This window comes from Chrysochloris asiatica, unplaced genomic scaffold (genome assembly GCF_000296735.1).
Source record: "Chrysochloris asiatica unplaced genomic scaffold, ChrAsi1.0 scaffold00114, whole genome shotgun sequence".
Classification (NCBI taxonomy): Eukaryota; Metazoa; Chordata; class Mammalia; order Afrosoricida; family Chrysochloridae; genus Chrysochloris; species Chrysochloris asiatica.
This window is the reverse complement of record NW_006408632.1, coordinates 10,419,300-10,431,384: the sequence shown is the minus strand read 5'-3', so window position 1 is coordinate 10,431,384 and position 12,085 is coordinate 10,419,300. Positions and strand designations below refer to the sequence as shown.

At 37.9% G+C, this 12,085-nt stretch overlaps 1 protein-coding gene across 1 annotated transcript in view; it reads right to left on the bottom strand.

The window, feature by feature from the left end:
• The window catches only part of PAPOLG (poly(A) polymerase gamma), a 47,777-nt gene that overhangs the window by 27,951 nt on the left and 7,741 nt on the right, over window positions 1-12,085 (bottom strand). Inside the window, exons 4-7 of the mRNA XM_006868028.1 lie at window positions 9,363-9,444; window positions 9,042-9,151; window positions 7,534-7,587; window positions 537-648 (exon numbers count right to left, since the gene is read on the bottom strand). Of these exons, the coding sequence (XP_006868090.1) occupies window positions 537-648; window positions 7,534-7,587; window positions 9,042-9,151; window positions 9,363-9,444 (358 nt within the window). The remainder of the gene's footprint in view (window positions 1-536; window positions 649-7,533; window positions 7,588-9,041; window positions 9,152-9,362; window positions 9,445-12,085) is intronic.

The following is a 12,085-nucleotide window of genomic DNA, read 5'->3' as shown; positions in this document are numbered from 1 at the left end:
CTAAAATATTGAGATATAATCTATATAAATAAAAACTCTTTGAGACTGCCTCAATAAATTTTAAGAGCACAAAGTTGACCTGAGATCAATAAATTTGAGAACCACCATTTTAAATATAACCAGCTTTTCAAATAAACATGTGGTTTTTAAAAGATGCTTAAATGTGGTCAAAGTATCTGTATAAAGATAATTAAACCAAATCAGTTAACACTGAGTCAACTCTGACTCATGGTGACCCTATACTTATCAGAGTAGAACTGTGCTTCATTGTTTTTCCAATGTCTAATTCTTTGGAAGCAGATTGCCAAGTCTTTCTTCTGAGGCACCTCTGGGTGAACTTGAACCTTCAGGGATGATATATAATGAAATGTGCTAACCCTTGGGAGACCAAATAACCTGTTAGGCTAATTAGTGAATCATTGTTTACTGAGTCAGCCTGTGTTCCTTAAGGTCTATCAACAGTCAGCTCTGCAAATAATCTCCATTTGTGTAACAGTTTTCAAAGTAGGTAACTGAATTTCATTTTAGAAGCTTACCATTTAAGCTGCGAATACATCTTATATCAAGGCTTCTCAGGCGAGAGTCATCTCTCAGGTCCAAGTTATCTGATATGGTTTGTATTGCCAGTCTTGCAAAGACAAGATCAATCTTTAGAAAGATAGAAAAAAGGAGAAAATACATTACTTTTTTCCTTCTAGTCCATTCTCCCCCATTTCAAAATGAAAAAAGTTCTAATTAATTTGGTAATATGGCCTTGGTGGTAGAAATGATGCTGGAAATCACACGATAGAATTTTGTAAAATCAAGGACTTGTTCCAGCAAATGCCTTTTTTAAAACATAAAAGACTATACACATGTACTATTTAGCCTCAATGGCTAGATAATCAGAACTCAACTAGAGGAAGATAAAAAGGAAAGGATGTAGTTGCTCAAAATACCAACTGAGAGGGAAGGAGTCTTCATATCAAGTATCAATCTTATCCCCTCTGTACACAGGGTACACAGGGATAGGCAATTTAGACACTGGCTACTGAAAATGTGGGGGCGATAAAAGCACGAAGAGACTGGCTTACAAGGGTGAGTTTAGTTTAAGAGTACGGGGGAAGATAAAGTCCCCACTGAATTGTTTTCATCTTGTCTAGACAGGTCTGGTGAAAAGAGATGGGGATAAGATTCTTATGATTCAACAGTAACTGTTACCATGACTAAATGTGACTGTCACAACTATAAAGATAGACATTTTGAAACTAAAACAGGAGCGGTTAATCTTACAGCCCAGAAATAGAGGACCCTAGGACCATCAAGGAAGAAGAGAACAAGCGGAATGTGGGACCCTATGCAGGGAAGCAGTGACACCAGAGATGGAGGCAGAGATGAGGACATGGAGCGAGGGAGCAGCTGAGGACTCTAGACTCATGTAAGGAGAGGGACTGAGTGCTGGCGGCCAGGAGGGAGGCTTGCAGAATGTGCCCTTGGTTGTGTAAATTATTATATATTCCTGAGTGTTTTTGTGTACATCACCCCATCCCACCCCAAAACAACAACAACAACAAAAAACCCCTGAAGGAATGGAAGCAAATACTATTGAATGATGATGCAGAGGAGGTTAATCATTAAAATGAAACAATGGTGTAAAACCGATGTTCTCCCTTGTAAACTATCACTCAGTTCACAATTAAAACAAACAAACAAAAACCCAAGAAAACAAGAGTACACACATAGACCTTACCAGATAGAACAAACAGAAAGCAAATTGACTACATCTCTGGAAAGAGACAGTGGAAAAGCTCCATTTCATCAGCCAAAACAAGTCCAGGGACAGATTGAGGAACAGTCAATTGCTTAGATGCAAGTTCAGGATGAAGGTAAAGAAATTAAAACAAGTCCACGAGATCCAAAATGTGACCTTGAACATAGCTACCTGAATTTAGAGATCATCTCAAGAACAGATTGGAAACATTAAACACTAATGACTGAAGACCAGAAGAGTTGTGATATGACAACATTATACAGGAAGAGAACAAGAGATCATTATGAAGCAAGAAAGAAGGAAAACACTAAAATGGAGGTCAGAAGAGACTCTGCAACTTGTTTTCCAGTGTAGAGATGTTAAAGCAAATGGAAGAAAAGAGCAAGCAAAATAACTGAAGAGAAAATTTCAAAGGGCAGCTCAAGAAGACAAAGTATAAAGAAATGTGCAAAGACATTTAGTTAGAACACCAAAAGGAAAGAATATGCTGAGCATTTCTTAAGCTGAAAGAACTGAAGACAAAAATTTAAGCCTCAACTTGCAATACTGAAAGTTTCTATGGGCAAAATATTGAATGATGCAGAAAACACCAAAAGAAGATGGATGGAATAGAGTCACCATACTAAAAAGTAACGGATGCTGTTCAACAATTTCAAGACCCAATGGTACTGATATTGAAGGAAGATGTCCAAGGTAATGGCAAAGAACAAGGATCTGGGAATTGATGGAATATAAATAGAAATATCTCAACAAACTGATGCAGCACTGGAGGCACTTGAGACTCATCTATGCCAAGAAATTTGGAAGACAGCTACCTGGGCCATGTGATTAGAAGCTATCTATAGTTGTGCCTATTCCAAAGAGAGGTGACCCAATGGGATGAAGAAATCATGGACAAGGTCTTCAATACCACATGCAAGTAAAATTTTTCTAAATTAAAAAATGGCTACAACAGGTACACTGACAGGGAATTACCATATGTTTAAGCCAGATTCAGACAAAGAGTTGGAACAAGGGATATCACTGCTGACATCAGATTGATCTTGGGTGAAAGCAGAGAATACCAGAAGGATGTTTACCTGTGCTTTATTTACATGCAAAGGCTTTTCACCTTTGTATCACGACAAACTATGGATAACATTGGGGAGAATGAGTTTTCTGGGACATTTAATTGTGCTCATGTAAGAAGACTGATTAACAACCTGCGATATGCAGATGATACAACCTTACTTGCTGATAGCAAAAAGGACTTAAAACACTTACTGATGAAAATCAAAGACTACAGCCATCAATGGGGGTAGCACTACAAATGTAAAGAAACTAGACCAATAACTAACATCATGATAAATGGAGAAATGACTGAAATTGCCAAAAACTTCATCTTGCTTGGATTCACTATCAATACTAATGGAAGCTGCAGTCAAGAAATCAAACGACATACTGCATTAGGCAAATCTGCTTACAGAAAGCCTCTTTAAAATGTTCAAGAGCAAAGATGCCTGTTTGTGGAGTAAGGTACATCTGATCTAAGCCATGGTATTTCCAAGTTGGACAACGAATTAGGAAGGCTGCAGAAGAATTGATGCATTTGAGTTAAAGTGCTGGAGAAAAACATTAGAAGTACGATGGACCTCAAGAAGAACAAACAAATCTGTGGGTAAGAAGCACAGAATGGTGATACTTGTCTCTCACACTTCAGACATATTACCAGAAGGGACCAGTCCCGAAAGGACACCATGCTTGGTAAAGTGGAAAGTTAGCAAAAAAGATGACCACCAAGGAGACACATAAGTACAGTGGCAGCAGCAACGGGCTCAAGCTTAACAACGATTGTGAGGATGGCACAGAACAGGCAGTGTTTCACTTGGTTGTGCATTGAGTCACTATGGGTCGGAAACAACTCAACTGCACCTACCACCACCCAAACCTCAAAACAGCTATGCAGGTATTCCACAAAGGAAAATTACTGCAAAGTGTTACTAAGGTAATTAATTTATCAAATTAAGGAAAACATTTTAATTTTCACATATATGCCAAGCACAGGAAAATACATCAAAACCTGTGGGTAAGTTTCTAGAGAAAGATGGCAGGTCCAAAACCTATTTATATTCACTTCCCTTTGAAGCCCAACTAAAGTCACACTAAAATTTTGCTGTTATTTTCTTTAGTTTATTTTGCTTTTGAAAGCATAATGCACTAGGACAAAAAGACTAGGAAAGAAAAATTATAAAAGCTATAAAGCAGTAGTAACAATTTTAACAGACTCAGCAGACCTAAAAAAGCAGAGGTAAGAAATGTTGCATCCAGAAAATAGAGCTGTAAATACATGCATCATACAGAAAAAGGAACAAGTTGATTATTAGTGTTGATAGAAATTAAGATTATAACAACATAAATGAGAAATAGAAACCTTGGATGATGAGGAAACACCCTAAGTAGAATAAAAAACATAAAGATATGTTTATTAAGTAAAAAGGAAGAGATCAAAGAGGGGAGAAAAAAAAAGCAGTACTAGTTAACATTCAAATGTTATAGAAAAGAGAAAACAAAGGCAGTAAATCAAAAAGAAGTCCATATTTCCAAGCACTGTAGGAAACGAATTTTCAGATTGAGAAAGAACTGACTGCCTAGTACATGAGTTGAAAAGACCTATCACCAAGCTATGGTGTGGCGCTGTGGGTTAATGCGCCAGACTGCAAAGCCGTTGGAACTGCAAGGTCGGTGGTTCAAGCTCACCAGTTGCTCCTATGAAACCCTAAACAGGGTTGTTATGGGTTGGAACCGACTCTATGGCACTTCACAAGACAACATAACCAAAGTATGTCATCATGGGCCTCATAATAATGAAGACCCTTCCCCCTACAAAATCCTATAAGCTGCCAGAGTCACAAAATAGGTCACATATAAAAGAAGAGAAATAAAAAAGCATCACATTTCTCAACACAGCCAGGAGTCTAGAAGACAAAGAAGCAAGACCTTCAGAATTCTGAAGAAATGTTACTTCCTACCTAGAACTCTATACTCAGCTAAATTATATCAAGTTAGTGTAAAAACAAAAAAGAAATTTTAAAACACACAAGAAACCTGCGCACTTTCTCAGAAGTTGTTGGATGAGCATCAGTAAAAGAAAATAGATGTATAAAGAAAAAAAATTTGGGAGAGAAGCAAAAGAAAATCCTAAGACGAGAGTAAAGGCAGATACCAGATGACAGTTTGTACTTGAACATGTAAGAGGACTCAGTGATGTAGTTTTTCAAGATTATGATACAATACTTGATGGACTTACACCTATTTAGATGTGACTGAGCCAACTAGCAAGAGACTGGGTTAGAATTTTTGCAGTTGCTGCTAAGTGCCATCAAGTCGGTTCCGACTCATAGTGACCCTGCATAGGCTTTCTAAGGCTGTATATCCTTCTGGCAGCAGAAAGCCTCATCTTTCTCCCATGGAACAGTTTTGAACCACTGGCCTTGAGATTAGCAGCCCGACTTGTAACCACTGCACTACCAGAGCTCCTGGGTTACAGTTAGGAGTATGAAAACCAACACAACCAGAATAGTAATTAGTTACTCCCGAGAAAATAAAATTGTCACTCAGAAAAGAGAGGTAATGTAATATATTTCAAAGACCTATCTGTAAGCTCAAAGACCTATCTGTAAGATTATAATGTAAACACTGAATACAGTTCCAGCCGAAATTATAATATAATTATTTTAGGAGACTGTTGTTGTCAGGTGCCATCAAGTCGGTACCTACTCATAGCGACCCAATGCACAGCAGAACGAAACAATGTCCGATCCTGGGCCAACCTCACTACCGCTGTCACACTCGAGTCCATCAATGATGCCGTCTGTCTGGCCAATCCATCTCATTAGGGGGTCTTCCTCTCTTTCTCTGACCCTCCACCCTACCCAGCATGACATCCTTCTCCAGCGACTGTTCCCTCCCGACAATATGTCCAAAGTATGAGAGACGAAGCTTAGCCATCTTGGCCTCCAAGGAGCACTCTGGCTGCACTTCTTCCAAAACAGATCTATTGGTTCTTTTGGCAGTCCATGGCACTTTCAGTATGCTCCTCCAACATCACAACTCAAAGGCATCAATTCTTCTACGATCTTCCTTATTCACTGTCCAGCTTTCGCATCCACGAGGTTATTGAAAATACCATGGCTTGGGTCAAGTGCATCTTAGTCCTCAAACTGACATCTCTGCTCTTCAATACTTTAAAAAGTTCCTGTGCAGCTGATTTGCCCAGTGCAATACATCGTCTGATCTTGACTGCTGCTTCCACGAGTGTTGATAGTTGATCCAAGAAGAATGAAGTCCTTGACAACTTCAATCTTTTCTCCATTGATAAGAATGTTGTTTATTGGTCCAGTGGTGAGGATTTTTGTTTTCTTGACATTGAGATGCAATCCATACCGAATGCTGTGCTCTTTGATCTTCATTAGTAAATGTTTTAAGTTCTCTTCACTTTTAGCAAACAAGGTTGTATCATCTGCATATGACAGGTTGTTAATGAGTCTTCCTCCAATCCTGATGCCATGTTTTTCTTCATAAATCCAGCTTCTCGTATTACTTGCTCAGCATACAGATTGACTAAGTATGGTGAAAGAACACAACCTTGTCGCACACCTTTCCCAATTTTAAAACATTCAGTGTTCCCATGTTCTATTCGCACAACTGCTTCTTTGTCCAGGTATATATTCTGAGATTTCTCAGAAGTACAATTAAGTGCTCTGGAATACTCATACTTCTCAATGTTGTCCATAGCTTGTCATGATCGACACAGGTGAAAGCCTTCGTGTAGTCCATAAAGCATAGGTAAATATCCTTCTGGTATTCTCTGCTTTCAGCCAAGATCCATCGGACATCAGCAATGATATCTCTCGTTCCACGGCCTCTTCTGAATCCAGCTTGAACCTCTGGAAGTTCTCTGTCAATGTATGATTGCAGCCGTTTCTGTATTACCTTTAGCAAAACTTTACTTGCTTGAGATTATCAAAGAGATTGTCTGATGAATTCAGCATTCTGTTGGGTCACCTCTCTTTGGAATGGGCACAAATATTGATCTCTTCCAATCAGCTGGCCAGATAGTTGTCTTCCAAATTTGTTGGCAGAGATGAGTGCCTCTTGTGCCGCCTCATTTTCTTTAAAGATTTCAATTTTATTCCATCAAATCCTGGTGGAACTGTTTCTTTGTTCTTTGCCAATTCTTTCAATGCATTTTGGACTTCCTCCCTGAGTATCACTGGCTCTTGTTCATATGGTACCTCTTGAAACGGTTGAACATTAACCATTTCCTTTTGGTACAATGAGTACAATGACTCTGGGTATTCCTCCCATCTTTTCTTGATGCATTCTGCATCTCTCAATAATTTTCCCAGAGAATCTTTCAATAACGAAAGTCGAGGCTTGAATTTTTTCTTCAATTCCCCCAGCTTGAGAAATGCTGTGTTCTTCCCTTTTGATTTTCTAACTCCAAATCTTTGCATATTTTATTACAGTATTTGGTTTTATCTTCTCGAGCTGATAGAAATTTTCTGTTCAGCTCTTGGACCTCTTCAATTCAATTTAGGAGATTGGGGAACAAGAAAGGTGTGTATAGAGATCATGGTGGTTGGCTCATTCTCCATGGTGAAAAGTCAATAGGTATGAGAGAAGGTGAGAAACTATTGATTCTTTAAATCAAATGCCTATGTAAATCTGACTGAAAAACAAAAACAAACCTAAACTTAAAAAGAAAAAATATGGGTGATAAAGACAAAAATTAAAACACTTACTTCAATACCATCAAATTCAAATTTTATAACAGGTACAAAGGCATCTTCTACAGCCTACGAGACAGAAAAACAATTGTTAACACATAGGTGTAATCCCTTCTTTGCCCTTTCTAACTACTAATAATATGAATACCGTTGTTTCCAACTTGTATAGTAAATCAAAAGGAAAAGTAAAAATGCCCTTGGCCTTTCATTTTAGATAAGTACTGCTACTTTGTGACTTTTGTTAATAAATACAAAATGCTTATGAGAGTAGTCATCTGTAGGCACTTCCTAAGATATATTCTTCAGAAACAGAAGTCAGAAATGCTATTATTTGTGTATTCAACTGTTTTTTGAGCTTAACTTGACAACTGACTTAGAAGGAGCATTACCGAAAAAAGAACCCAAAAGCCCACTACCATTGAGTCAATTCTGACTCACAGGAACTCAATACAGGGTTTCTGGGACTGTAAATCTTTACATAGTAGGACACCTTCATCTTCCTCCCTTGGAACAACTGGTAGGTTTCAACTGATGAGATCACTGCTGTTCAGTCCAATGAGTACACTATACTGTCATCAAGGCTCCTTAGAAAGAGCAATGTTGTTGTTGCTGAGTGCCACAGAGTCAGTACCATCTCATAGCGACCTTATAGGGTTTCTGAGGCGTGGTTGGTGAGTTTGAACCACCAACTTTCTGGTTACTCAGTCCAATGCTTATTCTACAGCATCACACCAGGGCCACAGCTCCTGACTAATGTATTAAAAAATCATCTATTGATATGGTCAATAATACACTTTGGGTAAATTTAGTAGAAATGAAGTCTTTCTGAATCTTAATACCCCTAACCTAACTATTTCATTTCCCCATCTACCTTCACCATATTCCCCCCACATGTACAAAGTTCTGTTCACCATTGTTATTTGTGTGATGAAGGTCAGTATCTGATGAATTACTAGTGATCATATTTCACTTATCCAAAGAATGGCTAGACTTATACATTTAAAAAGTTACTGATGGAACCTTACATGTAATGTTATTGTTGTTAAGTGCCATCGAGTCAATTCCGACCCATAGTGACCCTGTATACAGTTTTCAAGGAGCAACTGGTGAGCTTGAACTACCGACCTTGCAGTTCAAATGGCTTTGCAGCCTGGCGCATTAACCCACAGCGCCACACCAGGATTCCTGACATGTAATAGGGGCTATCATTTGATATGTTTTGTGCAAATTATCTCCTCAACCCTTAGAAAAGGGCTATCAAGTTAATCACCATATCCATTTTATAGATATGAAAACTGAGGCTTAACAAGAGACTAGGCCAAAAAGATACTATGTGGTAGATTCTAAATTCAAACTCAGATTTACGTAACTATAAAGCCCATGTTCTTGATCACTATGTATTATTTTAACAAGATAGAGGTATTTTAATAATCATACACTCTAGCTTTGACAACTATTTGCCACTGAGTTCAAAATATTGTATTTGAAAACCCCCCAAATATTAAATATCAGAAGATACTCGCCCTTAAGTTTCTAATGCCATCTTGATGCTTCAACTTTTCAAAAAAAGACTGAAAAAAATCAGATCTCTCCACGTGTCTTGGAGCTACACAAAGTGCATCAATGTCAGCTCCTACAAAGCAAAGTATCAAAATATATTCATATTTTTGCTAAAATATACACATATAAGGTTAGGTTCAGAAGAAAGTACATAAAATGAGTAGTGAAAAGGTTAATAATGCCTAGCTTTAAATAGTGAGATTAATGAGATTATGGAAATTTGTTTCTTCTTTTCTAATTATGAAAACAAATAAGCGTTTATCATTACAATATAAAATACATACCCTTGGTGTGTACTCCAAGCCTATAGGATCCAAATGTGAAAATTTTTCCACCAACAGTAGCCACAACAGAAGGTGGGAGATTCTAAAAGAAAATTTAGTAACAGGCATTCAATTATTTAAATAGTTAACAAACATTACCTAGATTAGCTTATTGTTTTTTACTGAGCAAATGATATGTAGCACATTCGTTAATCTTTGTAAAATGAGATTTTTCTAAGATGACTATTTTAAGAATTCTTTAGTTACAATTTAAAGTAATGTAACTGTCCCCAGAAGGAAGACAAAAGAAATTCATGCCCACTCTGCATTCACACAGATTTAAGAACATTAAAAACAAAACAACCCTCCCCTCCCCCCGAATGAATCCTACTTTTCCTCTCTAGCTGCTTGTCTTTGGCTCCATCACTTTCATTTTTCGCTGTTATTATGTCAATTGTTTCTGACTCATAATGACCTTATATACAACAAAATGAAAAACGGCCCCGTCCTGTACCAGCCTCAGTTGTTCCTATGCTTGAGTCTACCGTTGCAGCCACTATGTCAATCTACGTCACGGGTCTTGCCCTTTTTGGCTGACTCTCAACTTTACCAAGCCTGATGTCCTTCTCCAGGGATTGTTCCCTCCTGGGAATATGTGTCCAAAGTATTGAGACTAAGTCTCAACACTCTTGCTTCTAAGGAGGATTCTGGCTGTAGTTTTCCCAAGACAGATCTGTCTGTTCTTCTGGTAGTCCATAGTATTTTCAATATTTTTCTTCAACACCATAATTGAAATGCATTGATTATTTTCTGCTTCTTAGTCTTACGAGGAGATTTAAAAATACCATAGCTTGGGTCAAGGCACACCTTAGTCCTTTCAGTCTCAAAAGTCATCAAGCAATTCTGACCACCAAACTAAATGTGCTTGCTCTCCACAGCACAGTACCCCTAACCAAACCCATTTCTCCTTTAGTTTTTATAACAAATGTGCTTAATTTCTTGATTTTTGTTCCATAATCTTTCTGTTATAAACTCACTCTAACTGGGGTCATTACTGACATAATCTCTTTATGACAGCTAATATACTAACTTTAATTAATGTAATTGTACCATAACTACAATGCTACTTTTCACCTCTCCAGAGCCAATCCTAACTGCGGATCAACTTCAATATCCACGCCTGAAACAAGTGACTTCTCCTTTTCTGTTCATATTTCTTATTGCCTATACTTATTATTATTGCTCCTGACTTACTAATTCAGTTTATAACTCTCACATTTGTGACCTCCTTTCTATTCAATTACCAACCTCCAAATTCTAGACTGGAGGCTTGGTGTGTCGCTGTGGGCTAATGCGTCAGACTGAAAAGTCATTTGAACTGCAAGGTCAGTGGTTCAAGTTCACCAGCTGCTCCTTGGAAACCTTATACAGGATCACTATGGGTCTGAATCAACTCAACAGCATGTAACAACAACAACAATTCTAGACTAAGTTGACACCCTGTCTAAACTTTTTTCTTGTAATCTATTTTGTACAAAATTCACAGGCTCATGTTCTATCTCAGTACTCTATCATAGAATTCTTCCGCTCAAAGCTTGCCAATGCCTTCTGCTCTGACTGTAGAAATGAGGTTCCTTGGGCCTACTACTGATGATCTCCACAGCATGCTCCTAAAGTTCACTCTTACCTCTTTCATCTTCCTTCTGAAGCTTCAACTGCCAAGATCATACTTTATCCAGTCTCTTTTCCACTGTACCTGCTATTTATTGCCTCTCTTCTCTGGGTATCTCAATACCATCTTGGTTTTTTAAGGTTCACTTGAAGCATCATCTCTTCCATGACGCCTTCCTCAATCACACTTATTTCTTAATTAACAAAAACCCTTTCCGTCCCCTGTGCTTCTGTACCATTATAGTTATAGCCCCAGATTATGATTTCTGGATAATCCATAGCAACCCAGAACAAACATTGCTTGGCTGGTCCTGTGCCATTCTCACAGTTCCTGTGTTTTGGAGCCTGTTGTTGCAGCCCCTGTACCAATCCTATTTACCCTATGTTATGTAAATTTACCCTCACTTTGAAATGACTGAACCAACCCCTAAAAAAAAAAAAACATACAAAAACCCAAACCCACTGCCTTTGAATCTATTTCACTCATATTGACCCTATAGGACAGAGAAGAACTACCTGTAGGGTTTTCAAGGCTGTTACGGAAGCAAACTGCTACATCTTTCTTCTACGGAGTAGCAGCTGGTAGGTTCAATCCACTGAACTTCTGGTTGGCAACAGAGCACTTTAACCATTGTGCCAACACACTCATACTTGCAACAAATTCTTCATCATTAATGATCTTCACTTGCTGCATGTGAATCTTTTAAATGCTTAAAAAGGTCTGGGGTCTTTTCTTGCACTAAAGGCTAAATAAGAATGATATGCACCTGTTCCTATTACAAATGTGACTTAAAGAATGGGTCTTGTCGATAATCATGTTTTATCACCATTAAACCCTTTATAGTGTAGCTTTTGATTTTTTTTTTCCATGTAAGTCTCTCATTTCTTCAACTTCATTTAAATTCCTCGAAGTTGAGAACTCAAATCTACTATGTTTCTGTATTTCTGCATAATATCCAAGGAAAATTCTAAAGAATATCCGCTGGCTGACTTGAATGAAGTGTCTGTGACTATTTGTATAGAAAATTTTGTTTGCTACTTCCTTTGTTTAATGGGTATTAATGCTCTGGTAG